The sequence below is a fragment of the Diadema antillarum genome, unplaced genomic scaffold, assembly GCF_040938485.1.
Source record: "Diadema antillarum isolate AM-2024a unplaced genomic scaffold, OU_Dant_1.0 scf00000071, whole genome shotgun sequence".
NCBI lineage: Eukaryota > Metazoa > Echinodermata > Echinoidea > Diadematoida > Diadematidae > Diadema > Diadema antillarum.
Window position 1 is genome coordinate 9546465 of NW_027270960.1, and position 24554 is coordinate 9571018.

General features: G+C 37.8%; 1 protein-coding gene across 1 annotated transcript in view; it reads left to right on the plus strand.

The window, feature by feature from the left end:
• The window catches only part of LOC139717064 (A disintegrin and metalloproteinase with thrombospondin motifs 6-like), a 69519-nt gene that overhangs the window by 26885 nt on the left and 18080 nt on the right, over window positions 1–24554 (plus strand). The window contains exons 17-18 of the mRNA XM_071628573.1: window positions 462–619; window positions 1451–1458. Coding sequence (XP_071484674.1) covers window positions 462–619; window positions 1451–1458 — 166 coding nt within the window. The remainder of the gene's footprint in view (window positions 1–461; window positions 620–1450; window positions 1459–24554) is intronic.

Genomic DNA, 24554 nt, shown 5'->3' on the forward strand with positions numbered 1-24554 from the left:
TTACTCTATTTCATTCGAAAACCTGAAGCTCAGTAGTGGTGGAACATAGGAATGAAGTATTTCGTACACAAGAAAAGGGGATTAATTTTCAAGTTTAAATAAGGCGTTAGGCAGAACATATATAGGCTAAAGGCAAAACATAATTACAGGTTGAGCATTTCTCGAACTACCGAATAGAAATATAAATGCATTCTATTATTGCAAAGCGTTATTGTGTGCAGTGCTACGACTGTTCGTACAGAATTATGTTACATCATTCCATGCAGCTTCACTCCATGGTTATTCCAAGGAGTCGAGAAACTTTGTCCAGCCATTATATTATATTTCCCTGTATAATCCTTCGAGGGGGAAAAAAGGTCAGAAAAGACATCAAATCAACGTCTAGAGAAGCTAGTCCCACGCAGATGGGCGCAAGCAATAGTGATTTATTTTGTCGTATTTTTTTTTCTCGTAACATGCAGAGATTACAACACAAGGTGGCGCCACAGCGAATCTCGAGAGTCATACGGACTCGACTGAGCTTGGTGATTGGGGGACAGACATTACCAGCGTGGGTGTCGATATGTCGGCCCTTGGCAGTACACAAGGCAACATTGGTACCGAAACAAATCAGCAAAGGGTAACGCCCTCTACAGCTGAAAACCCACTTTCATCTATTCCAAGAGGACACGCAAATGGCACGCACCCCCGTCTCCGCGACTTAGCATTCCAACTGTTTTTATGCGCATTCATGCACAGTTTGAAGTGAAAAGACAGTGGACTGTAACATACGATTAGGAAGTAGATTGCTCCTAATGCCTCATGGATGAGCTGCATTATTTTGGGTGGACAAATAATAATAAAAACCTCCCAGACGTTATGGTCGAGACGTCTGTCTTTCTTGACGATTCCCATTTTCTGGGAGTAATCTTTCTTAAGGTTGTTACTTAGCAAAGGATAATGTAGTGTTATTGTCTGTGAGAGCCTATTAGCCCGTGGTTAAAGAGCAGTGGTGTTGGCTACGAGTATGTTTTACAAGACATTTTATTTTAGTTCAGGCCTACAGTTCTTTATCTCGACGATTACACAATATCACCCTCTGACAAAGGCAACGTTTCAATGTTATAGATGTCACCATAAGTGCCATATCTATCTGTGGACATCAGAGGGTAACTCGAGGTCGTGAGAAGTCTCTTAATGACGTTTCCAATTTCATGAACGTCTCTGCCAGACAGGCGTTATACCAATACCAAAGACATAATTCACTAGGGATAGTCATGAGCGGTTTGTAACACCCCTCTCAGTGTCACTCTCAACTAATTCCATGTACAAAAAAACAAAAACAAAAACAAAACAGCGTTTACAGCTTTATAAAACTGCATTGAGATTTGTCAAATCCTGCATCCTTAGTGCAGAATTATTTTGCATAGCATATCCTCTCCTCCCCATCCCCTTGCTGCCCATGTCTCAGTACGTCAGGTAACCACGAACAATCTACGCCTTCAAATTCTCCCTAGATATTAAACTTTCGGGAAACCAACGCAAAATATGAAAGTAGGACTTGATTGCGAATCGTATGTTATCTACAATTGTATGTGGCATTTGTCTTAAGTAATCCTGTGTGGACAGATTCAAACGTTCTTTACGTAAATTTGTGACTTTCGTTTAGTTCGGTAAGAAAAGAAAAAATTTTTCCATTATTTAGTGGCACCTACTCACTTCAGGATGAAGGGAACAGGGTGATACTGTGAAGAGACGTAGGGTTGAGGATAAACCTCATTTGTTTTGTCTGTCTTCGTGCATACGTAGAAAAACAAAACCAACAGCTACTCAACTGCTTGAGCTTGAGTTAAAACAATACCACTTTAATGTACAGTATGTAAATTTTAACGTGGTGAACATTAATAGACATTGAGATGAAATGGATTAAATACCATGACATATTTAGGATGAGCAAATCTGCGAATTTTCTAGAAATGTGTGTGAATGATTCATTAAGGGTCCTCAATACTTTTGCCCCTGGTATTAAAGACTTTCTTGTAAAAACAATTTTAAAAAATGAAATCAGTTGTCATTTTCATCATTATTACCAGATTGTGTTATCGCGAGGATATAATGATATGAATATGCGTTCATACACATAGACATGATATAAATGGTGATTTACAGGGAAAGGGGACACGCAGCTTGTTTCATCCGAAGGTAAATCTCCTGACTGGGGTAGAATTAAGATCAATACAGCGATGAAGGGTAACATATGTTATGTAGATATTTGATGTGAGGCTAGTTTGGAATGAGTCAATTAAAGATATGATTCATAAATTGAAATATTTGCTGCAGAAACAAAGATATACAGTATGTCCCCAAAAAATTACAACGGGGCCCTTCGAAATGATATCTTTAAAAATAGTGAATCAATCTAAATACAAATTCAGGGTATGAAACTATAACTCATTGCCCACATCTTACAGAAAATCCCATTCGATTTGCTTTAGTGGTCAAAGAGAAATGAGGAATTTTGTAGAGAATGTCGGGAATCTCTTCTGTCCAAATTCTGTCTATTATTCACACACAAGAGCATTGAATTGCTAAATTGGAAGAATGAGACTCATGACATGCTTTAGAACAATCCTCATTTCTCTGTGACCGCTTAACCAAATTGAATGGGGTTTTCTGCAAAATAGAGCTAAGATGTTATATTTTAAGACCATGAAGTAGCACTTAGACAGGTTGATCATATTGGGTGCTATCAATTCGAAAATCTGATTGTTAATTTTGGTGCGACTTACTGCAGTATGTCCCCCCAAAAAATTACAATCAGATTTTCGCATTGATAACGCCCAATATGACTAAATTTCTAAATGCTACTTCAGGGTCTTAAAATATAACATTGTAGCTCTATTTTGCAGAAATCCCCATTTGATTTGATTAAGCGGTCACAGAGAAATGTGGATTGTTGTAAAGCATGTAATGAATCGGATTCTTCCGAGTTTAGCATTTTGATGATCTTGTGTGTGAATAATAGACAGAACTTGGACAGAAGAGATTCCCGACATCCTCTACAAAATTCCGTATTTCTCTTTGACCACTGAAGCAAATCAAGTGGGGTTTCCTGTAAGATGTGGGCAATGAGTTATAGTTTCATACCCTGAATTTGTATTTGGATTGATTCACTATTTTTAAAGATATCATTGCGGAGGCCCCCGTTGTAATTATTTTTGGGACATACTGTACTCGTAGCTCTTTTTATCCTTTTACCTGTAATTGCAGAAGCAAGGCTACATGAGATTCCTTGTTTAGCGTTTACACGAATGTACGTATGTGTGTATGCATGTATGTATCATGTATGTATGTATGTGTATATATATATATATATATATATATATATATATATATATATATGTGTGTGTGTGTGTGTGTGTGTGTGCGTGTATGTGCGTTCCATCAATAGTAGAAAAGATAACAGTAATAATAGTAATAATTGTGATTTATACAGCGCATGAAAGAATTCTTTATACGCTTTACATACAAGACAGGAAGGTATATAGTAATTCAGAAAGGTATATAACAAAAAGAAACGAATTACTATTTGAGTTATGAAATAATTTTTTACAGTATTTTTCAATTAACGGAAGATATCTTTGTGAAAACACAAGGAACTTTAGAACAACCTTAAATAATGCAAGTTAAATGCATAATTTGCCATTTGCAGACGAAACAAAAACCTTGCTTTAGTGCTCCAAAATAGTTGTGAAATGTGAGTGAGGGATAGAAACAACCAGTGTAAAAAATATTAATCAGTATAATCAAAGTTAAGTATTGTTAAATATACAAAATGTGAACAATAGTTATAATAGAATTGTGTCTAGACTGAAGTGTCTGCAGTTATGGTTTAGTGAGAAAGATAGTGACATCTCCTTGTATTTTAGGCTTTATTGCAATTTTTTTTTTAAATATGGTAGGATATTTGGGGATACAACCAACCTACACATAATATTATGCATAAAATGTGATAACTTGAACATTTTTGAAATCACCTTTCCCAATGGAAAAGTGCACCTTTAGGGTATTTTACTATTAACCAGATTATCATATTTTGACAAATTTTAGTACCGTCTGCTCAGGTTCGTTTTCATGTTTGTATTTTCTTTCTGGTGGGTGGAGGTTGGAGCATACTGAGGATGATTTCAAACTAACGTATACAAAGTTACCCATTGACAGTCAGCAGTTGTATGGAAAGAAAGACTAGATTAAATTGTACGAGTACACGACACTGGACTTTTCGCCGCCTTACACTTCTAGAAGCGGGTCAGGGAACTCGGTTCATGGGCGGCGTGTTTCCACCGGTGATCTGCGGGTCGCTGTACACACATAGACAGACGGAGGCCACAGGTCGACCTACAAGCCAATGTGCCGTTATTTCGATCGACTTTAAAGATAATCAGCAATAAATGTCGCCTCAAAAAAGCAGCTATCACCTCGAGGGATTTTACAATGGCATTGAGTTCATGAACTTGCGGAGCTGTCCTGCCGTATATGCAGCGGTCGTTCGACCGTTTAATCTCCCTCCCCCCCCCCCCCCGCTTTCTTTTTCTCTCCCTCTCTTTCTTCTCATTCTTCAACCGCAGACGATATACGATTTTCGCCTCTCTTTTGACGAAGTTTGATTCAGATTTCTGATTTCTTGATCCAATTTATTGCCTCCGCGATTTCGGTTTCCCACCACAGAACCCATCACCCCTATCATTTTTGGCGATCTTTCGGCGATGAGGCGGATGATTTGCCGAGTGGTGTACCGCGCGCGACCTCACGCAAGCCGTCCGGAGTCTTGGTGGTTTTTGGATCCTCTGGTTCTTGATAGTTTTCTGTTGGTCACTAGTTTAAAATGCACTCGTTGTGATGATCGACCGACACTTTCTTTCTAATCTTCCTTTATTTCACTTGAATGTATCAACCATCTTTCACCAAAAAAAAAAAAAAGAAAAAAAGAAGAGAAAAATGAGGTCGTGACCAAGAACAGGCTGCTATGCCTCAACTGGGTGACTTCTGCATTTTATACATCGCCAAACTATAGTTGAACTGAAATTGAATTGAATTGAACTGAATTGAATTGAATTGAATTGAACTGAATCGAATTGAAATTGACGTGGTTTTAATTCTGATTCTAGACTGAGATATACATGAAATAAAACTGAAAGCATCACAATAAATTCGACCATTTGAAAATGAATCAAAACACTTGAATAGCGCCGGAAATCAGATATGCATCATTCTTCAGGCGAAACCACTGAACTCAAACACTTGAGTTCCGTGTTTGAGTTCAGTGGGCGAAACGCAACTCTCTATAGGGATTTTGACAAGTTCAACTATCGTACTTTATGTTGTATAGAATACCAGCATGAACCAAATCAAGACAAAGTTCTTCGTCGCTGTAGATAAGTGAACATGGACAACAATAACAAGGACAAAAGAAATACGAATAGAACGGCTATAGTTTTTCCCGATTTTGAAACTATTGTATCGTGCGCATATTGGCTTAAAATCAGTGTCAATATCGCTCGTAAAGTCTTGTGATGTTTCAATGAGTCGTAGTGATCCTCTGACGTCACATTTTACGTCCATTTTCAAACTTCGTTCATTGTGGTAGCACGGTGGTACAGTGGATAAGACTTTGTAATTTCAAACTTAATTTTCAACGTATGATGTTGATTATTTAAATGTATACATAATGAAACAAATAATATATTCAGTTTTGAAACCTTTACTTTATATATTCAATTTATCTCTACAAACAGGTGCAGTTCCAAAAAAATTGAATGTTGCAAAGATAGTACCTGTTTATAAGAGAGGAGAATCTCATTCATTTAATAATTATCGACCCATATCAATATTACCATGCTTTTCAAAAATAATAGAAAAATGTATATATAATTGGGTTTTTTCTTTTTTGTCTTTTAACAATATCCTTTGTAACAACCAGTATGGTTTTAGAAAAAATCATGGGACTGATCATGCTTTGATAAAACTCCAAGATACAGTTGTTAAAGCTTTGAATATGAATAATTTTGCATTTGGATTTTTTTCTGGATCTTTCAAAGGCCTTTGATATTGTAAATCATGAAATATTATTGTACAAATTACATTATTATGGTATTCGAGGGACCCCTTTAAAATGGTTCTCAGATTATTTATCAAACCGTTTTCAATATACAGTTTTCGGAAATTGTTCCTCACCTTTAACTGCAGTTAATTATGGTGTCCCTCAAGGTTCTATTTTAGGTCCTTTGCTGTTTTTGATATATATTAATGATATCATCCATTCTTCTACAAATTTTGATTTCATATTATATGCAGATGATACCACCTTATTTTATACCCAATCTGGAACTGAAAATTTGAAGGATAATATTGAGTTTGAGTTAGAAAAAGTTAGTAACTGGTTTAAAAGTAATAAGTTAATTGTTAATTTTGATAAAACTAGTTTTGTTATGTTTTATAATAAATTTAGTAAGGTTTTTGATTCAATACAGAACATTGAAATTTCAGTTGACTCACATTGTATTGAAAGATTAGAGAGTGTTAAATTTCTTGGTGTTTATATTGATAAACATTTACAATGGAATACACACGTAGATTATGTTAATAGTAAAATTTCGAGGTGTGTCGGCATATTGCATAAGGTAAAATATCATTTGCCATTACGTGCTCTTATTATTTTGTATAATTCATTGATATTACCTTATTTAACATACTGTGTAGTTGTTTGGGGAAATTGTAGTCAGTATAAAGTAGATGCATTGATAAAGTTGCAGAAGAAGGCAGTTCGTATTTGCACTGGTAGTGATTATTTTGCTCATTCAGCCCCTTTATTTAAAAAGTTGAAGATTTTGAATTTCCATGATTTGTTCTTATATTATACAGCAATAATTGGATTTCTGCATTTTCAGAATATGTTACCTCTTAATATTTCTGAAATGTTCTTCGTAAATAACAGCATCCATCATTATGATACTCGTAACAGTAATTTATTTCATATGTTTAAGGTTAATACAACTTTTGCTAAAAAATCTGTCCGGTTTAATTTACCCGTTGTTTGGAATTCTTTGTCAAGTGATATACGCTGTCAAAAATATTCAAAGATGTTCAAAAAATCTCTCAAAAAGTACTTTCTTGACAGATACTGAACCATATATTTTTTCTGCACATATTCATATGACTGTTACATCTATATGTTTTAGTTGTTTTTGTTCTGTTCTTGTCTCGAAACTGTAAAACACTCTATGTGCCTCCATAATCTAGTACTCGTATATACCTGAGGGAACTTATTTCATACAAGGCCGCAAGGCCTTTCTCTAGTTCTCTTTTTCATTTCCATGAATTTTTGATTTTTGGCAAATATGTAAACTTGAACCTTGTTTTGTCTGTATTATGTCAATTTTCGATTGATTATTGTTTTGTGTGTTTTGTAACCACGGATTTTTATTGGAATGAATAAACGAAACTGAAACTGAAACTGAAAACTGAAACAGAAAGTTCGGGTTCGAATCTTGTCTGATGCGTTCATCCCCACAACTGCCCTCTTGGCGTATTGTATTAATAGGTACCTAATATCGGGAAAACAACAATGAAAAAGCCCTAGAAGAACAGGGGCAACATTGGAACATCTATACTCTAGGAAAATATACCCATTACAAGCAGCTTGGGCCCCCTTTGGAGAGTTGTAATCAGTGAGACCAGAATTACGTTATTCGCAAAACAAAACAAAAAACTTTCTACCAAAAAAAAAAAAGAAGTTTAGGAAAAGTTTTATTTACAGCTTAATGAGAGGTTTGTGAAGCGATTTCATCATAACCTCATCCCATCTGCATAGTATGTGATTATCATGTACAGATAACATTATTTCGTGAAGCGTTGAGACACTGTATGATTCCTGTCCAATCTTTTCCAAACTCTCACTGATCTGAATAATCCGATTTTGTTAGTTTGCCAAGTCAACTTGAAATCCGGAGCAGAGTTTCTCTTTAAGAACACAGACATCACCTTGTCTGACGCCGGAAGTGATGAACTCAAAATAATACAGAAGGGCTGCACATTTTGTCCGAAATAGTGATTATGATAGCGCACATCCTGCATTAATTATCAATGTCTAAATGGAGAGTAGTCAGTAAAACTCTTTGACGTCATAAGTCTTAGATTTGCTCGAGCAAGGCATATTTCAAAAAATGAGGGATGCATGAAACCAGTCAATGTCATTGCGTCAATACTTCAGAAGAATAAGATGTGGAAAATGCACGAATCTATTAAGTTGATTTCTGCCTTGTTCTTGTCCTTACTCCAAAAAATCAATCCCACATCATGATCAAGGGCAGTCAATTTGCTTGTATCCACTGTCATATTTCTCCGACGTCCAGCATGAGGTAACAAATCATTATTTCTGTGTCCGCTGAGGTGTGAGCTGGTCGGTGGATGTCGTGTCCTCCTCCGTACTAACAAGGGCGTGATGATTGATAGAAGACCAAGGCGGACTGTGACTCAACGATCCCGGCAGTAATACAGAACCACTAAACCTAGTGTCAAGATCTTGGAATCTTTTTGTTTCTTCCTGCACTTCTGCGTTCTCATTACATGTTATTGCAATGATCGTCATTCTGAATCGACTTCCGTTTTCTTTTTTCTTTTTGTTGTTTTTTGTTTTTTCTTACGTTCTAACGTTCTTTTTGGGAAACAGGGTTTTTTGTGTGCAGCTTGCCTTTGTGGGTGGCAATGAACTTGCTTCTTTATATTCATCGTGTAATGACTCATATCGAACTCATTTGGGCCTACCTTGATTAGAATGACAAAGATGATTATGATTACCATGATATAATGATACGACAAGAAATGTTCCTGCTCTTATAGGTTGTAGTATTTTGCAAGTTAGTAAACATACATTTGTTGAAATCTAAACAAAAAACCCAACAGAACAAAACATGTTCTTCTAAACCCCTCTCTTTGTTTTCGCTGCCGTTGTATTTGTTTTATTTTTTTAATTTACGTACATCCACACTCTGTCAGTCTGTTGTAGCATATTCTCAATGTTCATAAAGTAAAATTGTTTACTAGTATGTTATGAAATGCAGTACATCAATGAAAGATTTCATACATCAATGAAAAGTGCTAAATATCAATGAAAATCACCGCCTGACCTTGACCCGTTTTGTGCTGATCCCTTGTACTGCCCTCATCGGGCAAACAGCGTATAAAGCTCACACCATCACCCTTCATAATCAGTTTTAAAATCAATTCAACGCGACAGGTGAATCATAGTGTGGTATAGTTTTGTCAATTAGTCAACTCATTAAAAGAAGACACCAAGTTCAAATCCTGTTTGAACCCTTTTTTCCTCGCACAAGTTGATCCACTTGACCCCCCCCCCCCCAAAAAAAAAAAAAAAAAAAGTGTGAAAATTTTATGATAAGAACCTGCACGGATGCAGTCGTGGTGATCATGTCAGGATCGCTGTAAGATCAGCGCTATTGGCCTCTTTCGTGTTAAACACTGGAGAGGCCAACTTCGGAACCTAATAATTATAGACCTGCACTGCAACTACTGCCTCTACTACTGCTGCTGCTGCTACTACTACTATCACTACTACTACTACTACTACTACTACTACCACTACTACCACTACTACCACTACTACTACTACTACTACTACTACTCCTACTATTACTACTACTACTACGTACTACTACTACTACTACTACTACTACTACTACTACTACTACAATACTACGTACTACTACTACTACTACAACTACTGCTACTACTACTACGACTACTACTACTACTACTAGCTCTTTGTTTCCAGTGTAGATAAGAGAAAACAAAAACAAACAAAAAAGCAAGGACGAAGTTTACTGAATAAGGGTTACATCTTGGCATCAAAGACAGTTAACAGTTATTAGGTTTGTCCTCGTATAGCGTTTGCTGAAGGTGAAATTTATAAATTTACGTCGATGTCGATGTAATTTACGTCGATGTAGGGCAATTCGTCAATCAGTTGCAGTGAAATTTAGAGTTTCGCGGGTTTTGTTGTTTTGTTTCATCTGGTACTAAGTGACAAGGTAGTCTTATCTCGGCTCGCAAACAAAAAATGGCTTCTCTTGAAATTTCTTAATCAGTGAAGTGAGGTTAAGGACCGACAGTAGTAATGTTTAAGAAATTCTTCACCTCTTAACACAATGTTTACTTGCTATCCTGCCCCTCATATTTTGGTGTCCTCTCGCGTTCTTGGAATGTTGCGGCTGCTGCAGGCTCGCGACAGGTCTTTTGTCATGAATGTATGTTGTGACCTCAAATGTAAACGTTCAGACTAATGCCACAACAAAAGAGTGCTAAACCGATTTACTTTACCACTCAAACGCTAGGACTGAAGGGTTTCCAGAAAGAAAACGAACGTGGGCTGGTCTCCCCACCGACCTTCCACTACACTATGTATATCTTACAAGCCATTGAGTGCATAATGATAAACTTTCCGCGGGAACCAATTCGATAAACATTATTTATTGTAAATTCACAGCATTTTCTTTGTAACAACTTTGTACTGGTCTTGTGTTACTATGTGTATGTAAATGTTTTGTGCTGTTAGAAATGGAATAAAATGAAATGAATGATAAACAAAGGCGTCTTAATGAACAAAGTTTGATATGCCATGCTTCTTCGCCGTCGATTTGAAGAAGGGAAATATTTAGATTCATTATGATCAAAGACTTACTTAATAAAAGCATCGTGAAACATTGTACTCATTGACGTAGCGCCTGTTACTGAATACGTGTCACATGCACCACTCAATAACTAGTCAGAAGTACCATCCTTCCCTCTTTCATTGTGTGAATTAGATAGAAAGAGGGGGTGATGAGAAGAATTCTGTGAAAAGCAGAAACTTTTTCCTGGAGGATTTTTTTACGTGTCGAGGTATCACTCATTACGGACAAGAGCTGATACAATTCTATTTTGTCTTGTTTGATTTTTTCCCCCTAACTTTACGCTCTGGCTCCGTTTTGACGTTATCAGAGAAATCTGGGAAACCGCCTTGCAACGCCAGTGGCTGTATACGAGCAACGTTGAGCCCTTTCGATCACTTGAGCCCTAATCCTAATCCTTAATCTAAGTCTCAATGCTAATGCAATTCGTGTCAACTGATCCAGTGACTGCACCGAAGCCATTGATGCCTGTCGTGAGACACTACAGTGCTGGGAACTGCCACAGCCTGCGTCTTCTCAGTAAGTGATGATTACCTTGGTACATTATTGGTTGTCAGCATCCGTATCTATTCACTTGAAGAAAAGAAAGAACAAACAAAACTATACATTCAGAAGAAATCTGTCCAGCATCATAATTCCAAATGCTAGTATACAATGTATGTTAATGATTTGAACAACGATGCAACAGTGTCGTTATCATCTCATGTGTTTGATAAACTAGTGCGGGGGGGGGGGGACACCTTCCTTATTATGATTAACGTTCTTTGGCACGTGGGGTAACCTGTTGCGTATGAGACATTTTATTGTTCTTATATCGGCTGTATAGACATAGATGCGGAGAGCATTCTGTCAAATAAATGCCGAAATAATTGTCCTTTTACATTTTGATTTTCAGAAAATGAATAATTTGCTTATCAAAGTCCCTTGTGAAACGTTTGAAAACTGCTTTGTTTTTATATGGTTTCCATAAACCCTTACAAGCGTTCTCAGAAGAGTAAAATGAAACAAGATTATTCTAAAAAGAAAAGGTGGAAAAAGAAATCTGAACACCAAACAAAGTGATGACTTACAAGCATTCCCGTCCAAGCTTGTTGATGACCGACATTATTTTTCACCATCCTGTCACATGAGAAAGGTGCGCACCAGTGCTTCGCAAAGACGACCGTATTAGCACTATCCCCCAAAGGACAGTCTAAACAGCAATAGAACCTAAAATACATAGCAAAGAGATAGCAAAGAGTCGGCTTTGTTTCCACCTGGCATACCCCAAAACAGCCATGGGCCTACTTTGTGAAAAGGTGCATTGGCGGATTTATTCGCATTATTTTGTTTTTGGAATCAGTTTTGCAGTAAAAAAAAGGGGGGCAATTATTTCAAGTCTTACTTGATATTGGGCCCCATAATACCGGCAAAAATATCAAAAACAGCGCATAAACGAATCCTATAGCAACGGCCGGTGTGGTAGCCTATAATATTGTGGTTCTATATTTTGTCTCTTTGTTCTTGTTTTTCTCCCAGTACGAAATATTCAAGTTGATGTAGAGTTGCACCCCTTTCTTTACAGGTGCCATTATGACGGTTTCTTGATTCCAATGTTGCATGCATACATTCATATTTCTTTTTAATGAAACGAACGCGTACAAGCCAATAATGTAAATGTGAGTTGTATTGGTGGTACAAGATACTCAGATAATTAATTTATTCTTTATTTTATGTGTGTGCGTTTTTAATACATTATGCTTGTACTGGTGTATCTGCAAATTACGGAATATCTTATTGTTTATTATAATATGTGCTTTTTATGAAGCGAATAAAGAGTATAATAACTAAAAAGATGTTCACCTCTTGGTTCGCTGTTATATGCATGTGTAGTGCTGTCCATCTTAAAGCGGAATTAAGCGTCACGTATAGCAAATAGATATGGAGGAAACATATGCATTTCATGGCATCTATTATTTACGTGCTAATGTGCACGAAAGAAGTAGGTCTAACCAAGAGTAGGTCAGAGTGAAATGCTGACAATCAGACTAGCGATATGAATCAGACATTTTGATTGATGAAGACAGAGATAAAGGGGCAGGATATGATCATTATCATAAAATGACATTCCTGATTCTACATAAAACCGAACACAAGGAGATGAAGGAGAGTTCAAGAAGCTAAGGTCATCAAAAGGGGCAGCTTATTTTATAGGGTGGACGAAATAAAAGGCTCTTGATTAATGGATCAACTGTCATGGTGTTGTCATTCGAATGTCCTGCGATTATGCTCATTTCAACTGGTCGTCTATCGGTCTTTTCTGTCGAACCGTTTCTCTCGCGTTATTTCTGTGCCACGCACTTCAGGAAATATTTTTATTTAGGTGTTGCGACCTTGCCACCTTGAGTAAATCAAGTTGTCATTGCAATGATTTTTAGCCTTCGGGCTACGATTTTGCAAATTTTGCCTAATAAACCATTCTAATAATACCAATTGTTGATCATGCAGTACATGTATTAACAGTTGGCGGAGAGAGGATCAGGGAACGTTAAAGACTTGTTCATGTTTAATTACCAGTTATTAACGTTTTGCTTATTAGAAGCAGCAGTCACTGAAAGATTAAATACTATGCATACAAAATGCGGCGGTAAGACTCGTACCTCGAAAATCGGAATATTTGAAATCTTATCCCCAATCTTACATGACCTTAATTTATTGCTGGTTGAATCCCATATCAAGTTTAGGATCACTTGTGCTGGTACATCGCTATTTTGATGTCTTCATTGCAAGGTACCTGTTTACCACAAATAACTCATTCCCCTCTATCACCCCAAACCCTACACCCAAACAAAGAAGCTTAATTGCTGATTCCCAAGCTATTTCCTTTTGATCTGAAAGGTTAGGAAAAGGGCGATATTGGTACCAGATCTGTGCAATTCTCTTCATACTATCATATAAAGGAAGTTAGCGCAACCCAACCAGTTTCCACACAAGTGTTAGCTCTCAAAATGTTCAGACACTTCCTGTTATCAACTTCGTGATGTTTTTATTTTTATGATCAACGCACACAGGTGAGAGACTACTAGTATAATGGTGGAGTCGTGGTTTATTTTGTTATCAACGCTAACAGCCAAACACATTCGAGCTCTCCCTTGTGTTACGAAATACAACACGTGGAATGTTGGATATAACGGTTACTGTCATGGTGGAATGTTCTTGTATCATACAAGCGTACTTGAATGCTACAAAGGAGAATTAAACTATTCTTTACTCAACATCGACGCACATGCGAACATAATAGGAAGCAAAAGCGTTGTATTCTGTAAACAGCCGGGTTTGAAAAGAAATTGGGTCCCCTATACTCCCACCTCTCACCCAACTATGTATTGCAAAGTCAATCGATTAGGTAATCAACTATTGCGCTTGACATCTTCTGACGGCTGTCTTTTCCTCAGTGTAAATATTTTATGCATATAATTGCCAAGACCCATATATCATGAAGTCAGATGATCTTACCTAATGATGTTCGATGAAAACATAATGGCATATCCTGACAATGATGACAAGTGAAGAATAAGAATGAGAACATTAGGGGCGTCTACAAGTTTGTGACTGACACGCTATAATTGCTTTCCAGATGATGATTGAAACAAACGGTTTATTGTAACATTCATATTCGTGCCATTACTATGATTATGCTGATGACACTACCTACTTCCCTACTACAACTATGGTATGTGCTGCTGGAGGATGGACGTCAGAAAATACACGACGGGCTATCACAGACAGCTTATGGCTTCGGCAAGATTGAATCTGTTGTTGACAGACACAAACTTGGGAAATCTTTGACTTTGTGATAGATGAAAGTCTCGTCTGCCCAACTCTATGCATTGTGATGATTAAAGGATTATTGATAGGCTCGTCATTATGTTTTCCGCTTGTCGGGATGCGGCTTCACTGGCGCGTTTAAGAACCCCTTCCTAATCCTCTAATTACGCCTCTATTGTTTGTTGATGTTTGGGAAGGGATGGGTGAACTAACTGTCGACAGTTAATCCCAACTTCCCCTGCAAAACATGGCAAGGAGGTACTCTGCGAGCTTTTAGTATCTTCTTGCGAAAATCGAAAGCTCGGTCCAGCTGTCCATGGGAGTCAGAAGGTGCAACATTTTACTCCTAGATTTGTCGTTGAGCGAAGACAAATCCATAGGTTGTGACTGTGCACATATTGTGATAATTTTAGATAAATAATAAAATAATGATAAATCTAAGAAAAAAAAAACATTATGTCTCTATAATACTCTATATTATTACCTTCAATTTACGATTCAAACACATTTTGTCATTTTTTTTCATAAACGCAAATTCAAATTGGGTATCTAATTTGTAGTTAAGCGCTTGGTAGATAAGAATTCATGTTTTCATCATGTTTTATTAGTATTTAACTTTAACAATGTTTAATATAATTGTTGCACAGATAATGGAATTCTGTATTAGTCAAATTTCATGAGAACTGCATAAACTGCTACTGATGCCATTTTCACGAAATGAGTGAACAGGAACAGAGTAATCAATAATGTGTTTTAATAACAGCTTTGTTCATATATAACAGTAATTTCAAATTGCCGAGACCAAGCGAGCACACGGTATTTTGAACATATTTGATAAAACCCAAAGAGAGAGCAGGACTATTTACTTCACAGGTGATCCCGAGGGACTGTCATCTTGTCTCCCAGTTCTATGCCAGGTTTCACTGTGCTCCTCAAAAACTCGACCCCCTATGACAGAACTCCCAAGTGTGAGAAAATTGGGTCGCAGCCAAAAGAACAGGGCACCCCCCCCCCCACACACACACACATACAAAGAAAACCAAAGCAAAAAATCAAAATACAAAACAACAAAAATGCCCTCAACTACTTTTAAAAACACACACGGAAAATCATACTATTGCGCATATACCGTATACTGGTGAGTAGTTGGTAATCCAATTATTGAAATGATGCATTTTATTCTGAGCTGGAAATTTTCCTTTACTTGGTATTCGATGGTTTCGTGGTTGAGAGTCTTAAAGTTTGTTTGTTTGTTTGTTTGTTTGTTTGTTTGTTTGTTTGTTTGTTTTATCCCAGCTGATAATGTACGTTTAGATTAAGAAAAGTTATGTGCATACGTTGGAGGAAAAACATAATTTCGGGGATGGGAATGAACGGCTTGATTACTAATATATGTCTTGTTCTAGTTGCGTGCAGCAATCCAGTCTGTGTACAGAAGTCTCGCCTCGCGAGACGAGGATTTCCGCCTTGACATCTTCACATCATAACTGACGACGAACACAAGTCATTAAAACTATCATTTTTAATCACTGCTTGTCTTTCTTTCATGCTTGTGTAACTTATCCCCCAAACCAGAGCCCTTTCTCAGAGGAAGAAAAACACTTCGTCGGCAGTAAAATGAGATTTTGACAGGTCTGGCTGCCCTTGTATTTCCATGCATTTAGTGGAATCGGTAATGACAGTCACACACGGCCGGGTCACAAAACGGATTTGATCCGGGTGAAAATGAGCCGGATTAGTCCCGGAATGGAGGGTAATTTATGATACAGTCACACACGGCCGGATTTCGAACCAGGTCCATAAGGAATTAAAACCGCGCCGACCGGTTCGAGTCGTAGAGACCCGTATTGACCCGTATCGAACCGTATAAAAATTCGCTTTAAATCCTGTAACTGAATTCTTTTCGACCCCTATATATCGACCCGTGTCAACCCGCTTCGACCCGTACCGACCCGGATGTAAACCTTGTCATCATCCGTTGCATGAAGGCAATGCGGTACACGGCAAGGGTCCATACGGTTTTACGCTGCGGATTGCAGCGGGTCGATGCGAGTCAATGCGGTTTGAACCGAGTCAATTCGGATATCAATGACCAAAAAATTTTTCACCGCCGTATCGTAGCCCCCGGAAGCGATCAGGAATTGACACGAGTTACGATGCGGATCAATGCGGGTCTCTACGGCTCGAACCGGGTCGATACGGTTTTAATTACTTATGAACCCGGTTCGAAATCCGGCCGTGTGTGACTGTAGCATTAAGTGCTTTGAGTACCAAATGACATAGAAACCGTATGGCGTTGTACACACCGTTCAAAGTTCTGGCATAGAAAGAGTTTAAGGAAAATGTTTACCTTTAAGGAGTGATGACCATTCGTAAATGAAGTGTATCGTTGACTTTGTATTTGTATGTTTGTTGGTAAAAGATTGTGCACAAGTGACGTACAAAAGCATCGTATTGATACACAATTATAAAGCAATAACAACTGAGTGGGTTTTAACCTAATAAAGTCTTGTTGTAAGAATCAGCACTAAAGTGCATGGTGCCATCAATTATATTTTGTAACATTCATTCATATTTTATGCGTAAAGTAAACGCAAACCCATAGAACAAGGTGTCCTCTTTTAAATCGCCAAACTGATGGGAGAAAACCATTCATATACACAGTCCTCATGTTGTGGCCAAGAATATTTATGATTTTTATAATTATTATACCGTATATTTTTTATTTTACTCATTTTACACTGCATGCAAGGTTGGCCTGGAAAGTTTTGTAAAACTGCTTTCCAAAAGCGCCCTGCAGTAATAACAAACATAATTCTACATGAAAATACACAATGCAGTTATATTTTTATGTAACATTGTAAACTACAAACATCGAGAATGGATAAATGATAAATAAGTATATAATACGTAGATATATGGATATACATGTATAAATCACTATTACAAATGAATTGAATCTCTATATAAAACTACAAAATTGTATGTAGAAAACGATTCGTTACTCTTCTCATGATTGCACAACCCGGAAAGATGCGATAAAGTGAATTCAAAGGTGAAATGCCCAGAAACATGTGAGTGAATTAGTAATAATTCTTATAATATACTTGACTGAAAATGCAACTCTTCCTGTCTGAACAATTGTCTTCCATGAACAATCACACTGATTGATATACCTCCATTGCTTACAGAATTCCCACATAGTTTACTCGCCGAGCACCTAAAATGGATATCATGACAGTGACTATCGTGACATTTCAGGTGTACAATCATATTTATGTCTGATCGTGATGATTACCCGTGTACCGCCAGGACTCGGGACGTCTTCCACGCTGATTTCTCGTCCTCTGGCCTGACCAGTTGAGTGCCAACAACTTCCGACCGTGTTCGGGGTTCAGACACCTTATAATTGACGGTGACCTCGGCGACCAAACATTAAATCAAGACTTCCTCAAGATGTTGCTCTAAGATCAACTTTCTTCATAATTCATACTACAAACATTGAGCGAGTAAAGAGGATCGACTTGGAGCATTAGTTGGAAAGTTATCGCTTTTGTGTGATGATTACTTGTTTGTCGTTCGAGTCACGTCTAGCCGACGAAATGGTACTTCCAAGAATAGCTTTTTGAAAAACAAGAGGTTAAGCACGTGGGCGGTGGTTGTAAGTATGCATCATGAGGCTGATTAAGGAGTTTTCTTTGTTTCATTTCTCCTGGTCTCCCTGCCACAGAGTGAGCGTGACACGGGACAAGGAATGTTTCACGTCTTGCGGTTTTTTCTTTTTGTTTTTTTTTCAATTGAACAAACACAGAACAAAAGGATGTTGCGAATCTCCCAAGCACTACACCGTTGCTACATTATTTCCCCTCTTTGAAGATTTTCTACCAAGAATATCAGAACTTGAATTATGAGTTTCAAAGTAATTTTCTTTGGTGATTGTTTATAGATATTTGATGAGAATAGATAAACTATTGAATTGAATGGAATTGAATTGAATCAAGGTTCTCATGCTCCGGATATTGTTTTTTCATATATCCGTTTATGTCCAAGACTTCAGATTTTTTTTTTTTTTTTAATGTGAGAGAGTAGGGAACTTGGTCTATGATTTTTTTTTCTTTTTTTTTCCAACTATGAATTTCCGTTCTGTCTTTCCTTCCTTTTTTAAAGAAAATTAAAATTCGACACATCAGAAGAGTATTGAAACATTACATGTACTTTCATTTTTCACCTCTTGTGACAGATGCGCGCCACAACGTATCCTCTAATCTTGCTCTTGTACCCAATTAACTGATCCTCTTATAGTACACAGCATCTGGGGTTGTACGTGGCGTTGCGTGCAATCTTGTTTATAGACAGGATATCTTGACAGTTAAACTGAACTTCTTGCTTTCAGGACTTTTTAAAGAAATATCGTTATTCGTGAAGAAGAGGTCTCACGACCGAAAATATATAGGCTCTTTATAATGTTGAAATCGATTACAACAAAGTCTAATTTTTGAAATACAAAACACACTTATTCTTTAAAATACAGAAATATGTTAAGGCTAATAAATATGATAATCCTACATACTTCTGAACGAACTCCTCCGATGTCATAGGGAAAAAAGAATCTTGTTCAATTCTTTTGATAATTCTTGATATCGTTGTTCTCGTAGGACATCCAAAGTTTTGAACCGATCGTTCGATTTTCCTCACAAGCCCAGACTGATGCGTTTCATTATCTGTTACTGTATTAATTGAATTTACATATTTATGTCTCAGAAAATTTCTTGCCTGAAGAGGCTACTCTGGATGAAGAAGACCTGATGATAATGACGATGATGATGATGATGATGATGATGATTGTTGTTATTATATTTCCTGTCGTCTTTTTTCATGAATCAAGTGTTACATGTATTGTTGTTATTTTGTTGCTCTTCCATTTATCCCACTTTTTCCATCAACCACCCCCTCTCTATTTTTGCTTTCCAACAGGTGTGCATGCACAGTTCTTTTATTCATTAAATTCACCGTTTACTTCTTTTGTAGGGGCTGCTTTCATATTCCTGACACATACATCCTAAACCAACTGAACAAATACGGGAAGTGGCAAGGTTTGTTTGTTCGTTTGTGGAAGTTGTTTTCTTGTGATAACCTCTCTTTTTGTGGAAGGGGAGATACTAGTACTCACACGCTGTCATTTAAAGGGGACCTCCGGATGATTTTCAGACTTTTACATTTGAACAGCTATAAATCAGGTAAACTGAGTACAGAGTTTCAGAATTTATAGTGATTGGGATAAGGAATGAGAATGTTTTCAAAATTTATAACAAATTGCAATGAACAAGGATGATGACATGCCAGCCTCACCATAAGCATGATAAGAATGCATGAGTTGGGGCTCAAGGAAGCAGAATAAAAGAAGAAAGCATGCATAGATTTTTCACAGGTGAACTTGTTGAGCAAGTGGTATTGTAATGGAATTACACTGCTACATTTGTGAAATATATGAGGCTCTGATGTCATCAACACTGTTCAGTGTGATTTGTTTAAGATTTTCAATTTATTGGTTTCTCTGCTCAAGGACCACAATAAATTCCACGAATCTATACATGGAGCTGTTGATTTATGTACTTCATGATGTGAAATTATGAAAATCGTCCGGAATGCCCCTTTAAAGGGTGTATACAGTTCTGGTCAAGGTGAGGATTTAGCTTTTAATGTTTTGAGAGATATTCAAAAACCACTCTATGAGATGCCAAAGAGCATGCAATTCTAAGGGGTATCAAAATATTATTTGATGAAAATCGGTTTTGAAATGGCTGAGATATCCAAAAACAAGGTGAAACAAAGAGATCCTAATGAAGTTGTGGCATGTCGCCTTTTATTATTATCACTTTTTTGGATATCTCAGCCATTTGAAAACCAATTTTCATCAAATAAACGTTGAATAATTCTTAAAATTACATGCTCTTTCATATTTTTGTAAAAGGTTTCTCATTATCTCACTTAAGAATATTCAAAACATGAGTCCCCACCTCAACCAGTACTGTACAGTCCCTTTAATGCATTGTATCACGTTTGAATGTCTGTTTGGTTTGTTGGACAGACACGGGGGTGGGACCTTTGTATTTTGTGCTTATACTGTGTTAGAACTGTCTTCCATTTTATCATTTTGCAAAAAAAAGGGAAATGAAGGAAATTGTTAATTAATATAATACAAAATAAAAACAGTTTATGATGTAAACAAACTCCAAAGTACGTGTATATCGAGCAGAAACAGGGGGATGTGACGTGGGCATTAGCCTGTGTCTATACGTGAAAACATTGGGCCATTTATTTTGTCTTCAACGTTCAATGGTCACGTATTTTGCGTCTTGCCAGGTAGGCCTACAATACCTGCGGATTAGACGTCGTTTGTTATATAGGTAAACTGTAGTCCTACGTGCTGTCGAACCAGGGCAATGATCAGCTAGAAAGATTTGTGAAGAAAAAAAATCACCCCCAGGAGTTCTATAATCCAGTTGCGAATGTTTGCAGCGGCGGTTATTATCTCACTTATCACAACCAGGCAAACAAAGTTGGCATTTGATATAACAACAGAAGCACTTTATATCATGATACGACAATAACAGCGACAGGTAATTGATCACTGGCATTGAAACTGTTTTCATTGTATGTCTCTCCATAGAGTATAGGTCCAGGCGGTTTATCTAATTATCCTATGTGCTGTAATATGGGGTGATATGACGGTTCATTATTGTTGAGCCAGGTAACAAAACGATATACACCGTGCAAGGCATGAGCGACTTTTTAATGGCGTTTCCTCCTTTTTATTTCACTTCTATGCTATTCTTAGTTCTTTGTTCTCTTATCTACATGGAAATCAAACTCTAAAGATTCAATTCGCCTTTGTTCATGGAAGGTATACCAGCCCCAGACGTCACTCTTCATTGCAAGGTATATTAATACTTACAGAGCTTGATGGCGAACCCCTGCTGCCATATAGTCTCTCATTTTCATCTTGTTCTTTTCTTTTAAATAAACCAATTCCCAATTTCAAATGTGATGTTTCATGAAAGTGTTCATGCAGGGTAATGATAAACATTCACTGTAAAAACATCGGTGTTAGATTTAACACCACGGGTGTTAAATCTAACACCGATCAAACTTCAATAAAGGACCACACCCACAGGTGTTAAAAATGCACTGTGATGGTGTTGAAAAGTGTTCACCTGACACTTCGTGGTGTTAATTTGACACTGTACCTGGTGTTATTTTGACACTGTACTGGTGTTAATTAAAAAATGACACCACATGGTGTTGATTTGATATTTGTTGGTGTTAATATCAATGGTTTAACACCCGTCCAGCTTCAATAAGAGACCACACCAGCTGGTGTTACTTTGGTGTAAATTTATTTTCACATTTTTTCAAAAATCTAGTATTTTAATGTAAAATTCTTGATCGTCTTGTTTAAATTCAAAATCAACAAAAAGTGCAGTTACTAAGAAACTCTTCAAAAAGCAGTTTTAAATTTGGAAATGACACCTGGAGGTGTTAATTTAACACCATAAATGAGCACCGAAAATTTAACACCAGCTCGGTGTTCGCTATTTAACACCGGACTTTTTGCAGTGTTATGTCAAGAAATGTTACATTACTAGAAATATATTAAGTCTCCACTAAGACACATCCAATTCTAGCTAGCCCAGAAATTCGTTCATAGGACAGCGAGGTTCGAATGGTTTCAGCATGGAGGCATGATATTTACCTCCTTGTAGATTCCAGGGAGGTGGCTTTCCTGGTTTGGCACAAATGAACCTATTAAATAAACCTGCGACCCGGCGGCGTGACACCGACTCACACGATCCCGAAGAGTTTGGTCCTACAACAGAAGTAGGCTGAGATTAAAGACTTCCCTTACAATAAAAGAGAATGAAAGTAATCAAAATGATGTTTGGCAACAGAGATGTTATCCCAGGCCCGTGCTTCGTCAGCGTTTGATTGGAGCGGGAATGGAAACTCTCGGATTATTTTTATCACCTCCTATTGCGTCACACGTGGATTTCCCGCTAGGATTATAGTTTCCTTGTTTTAGGGTGTAAGGTCAGGGCATGATCGTTCTCATTAGCACTTGCCCCTGACATACAAAGTTGGTAGGCCCTGTAGCCAGATGATTGAAATGTTTTATAGTGAGTGATTACTAGGGTAGGCCAGCAAGGGGTGAAGCCGCGAATGTTGCCTCTATTCTTGTCAAGGCTCTGAATGAAATATGATGCGACATCAACAGTGACAGAAATTACCATCGATCTGTCACTGCTGTCACTGATAAGAGCAATGCCTTTCAGCTCTGTGGTATTGTTTCCATTGGAATTCATTTTTGTCATGTACAAACACTAACGATTGTGTGTTGCTGTGGGTTTGATTTTCCCCCGCAGAGCTTCTAAACAATTCATCAAAAGTAGTCAGCTGATTTTGTTCACCCACATTCCACACACACGCTATTTGCTCAACGTCGTTGTCGGATAGCTGCCAGGGTGGGAGGAGACAATTTGTGCGTTCAGCGTGGTTCCGCGTCAAAACGTAACCGCAGACATACGCGAGGGGAGCATTCAGCGCAGGCGATCGAGCGAGCTGCGGCGGCATTTCAAACAACGTGCGGCCATGTGTTCGTATCGTCTGCCCGCGTGCACAAGGCTAACCACGATATAAAGTCGTAGCAGACGAAATGAGTGACAAACGCATCAAAGCGACTGGAAGAAGTGCTTGTGACAGCCGTCACTTCGACGCTCGGCTTGAACTCAACTCGCCGTTGCTTCGCGACCCCGACTGACTATTCACTGCGCAGAATTTATAAACCCGATTAAACCATTTACAGTAAATCCCTTTTCTACACGAACTCTCAACTGTTTGCTCTAAGCCGACGTTCCGCGGCGGGCTCAGGTGTGAGTAGCGGAGAGTTGGCGTGCCCCTCTTGACAACTTGTCTTGAGAAGAACTCTGGAAGTGCTCTCATGCTTCGGAGAGCAATTTGAACCAACATGAACGTGAATCTATGGAATTTATTCAATTTCGTTTCGATTTGGTCATGTATACTTCACAGCACCGTCGGGAAGATAGTCAAGGTAAGTGCCAAGGGCTTTTCCCTCGTTAAATACACTTAATGGTTTGTACACAGTAGGCCCTATGCAAATTACTCTTTTTGTTTATATCTGCATGTCTCTTGTTTTGGTGCAGATTTGGTGAAGGATATCCATGCTATATCCAGAGGGGCACTCAAAAATGACTCCTAATTTAGCTTTCCTTAAGTAATCCTGTATATCCTGTACAAGGATTTAGCTTGGAATAAGCATAATATTTCCGAGAGTATATGGGGTACTTCTGCGACACATCGGATCTCAATGTAAACCACAGCACCAGTTCCTAGTGACGGATCCCCATGAACCCCTTATAAATTATGTGTTAATTAGCAAATCGGTAGGGGTTGCAATGTTGCTATACACACACTGACGTCCTAACCGGACGTCACATTTTATTCTCGGTCTATTTTTATTATCTGTTTTTAATGACCTTGCTCTTCTCTTGACAGGATCCAAGTAGTGTGCTATGTAGTTTGGTTTATATCGTTGTTATTATAGTCAATAAGTTGGAATGACTGGGGGCGGGAGGTAAAGTGTAACTTTATTCATGGAGCTACAAACGAAACAGATGTTCCTCTGCAAAGTGTCGCCCTCAGATGCCTTATACAGAGTGAATGGCATCCGAGAGTACATTCCTGTTAGTATTATCGGAGTCAAGACTAGTATTGACATCTGTCTCATTAATTTTGTGTTACGACTGGGATATTATTTTTAATCAGTCGAAAGCTTCACCCGGCGGCTTTGCTTTAGGCAGATTAATGTCTTTAGGCGTTATTTGTTTGTTTGCTTTTTTCAGGGATGATAATGTACGTCTATTACGGACGATCGTACATAAAGTTTACATATAAAAGAAAACAGTAGGTTTTATTTACTCCGGGTAGCCTCTTCAGCATTAGCACTGT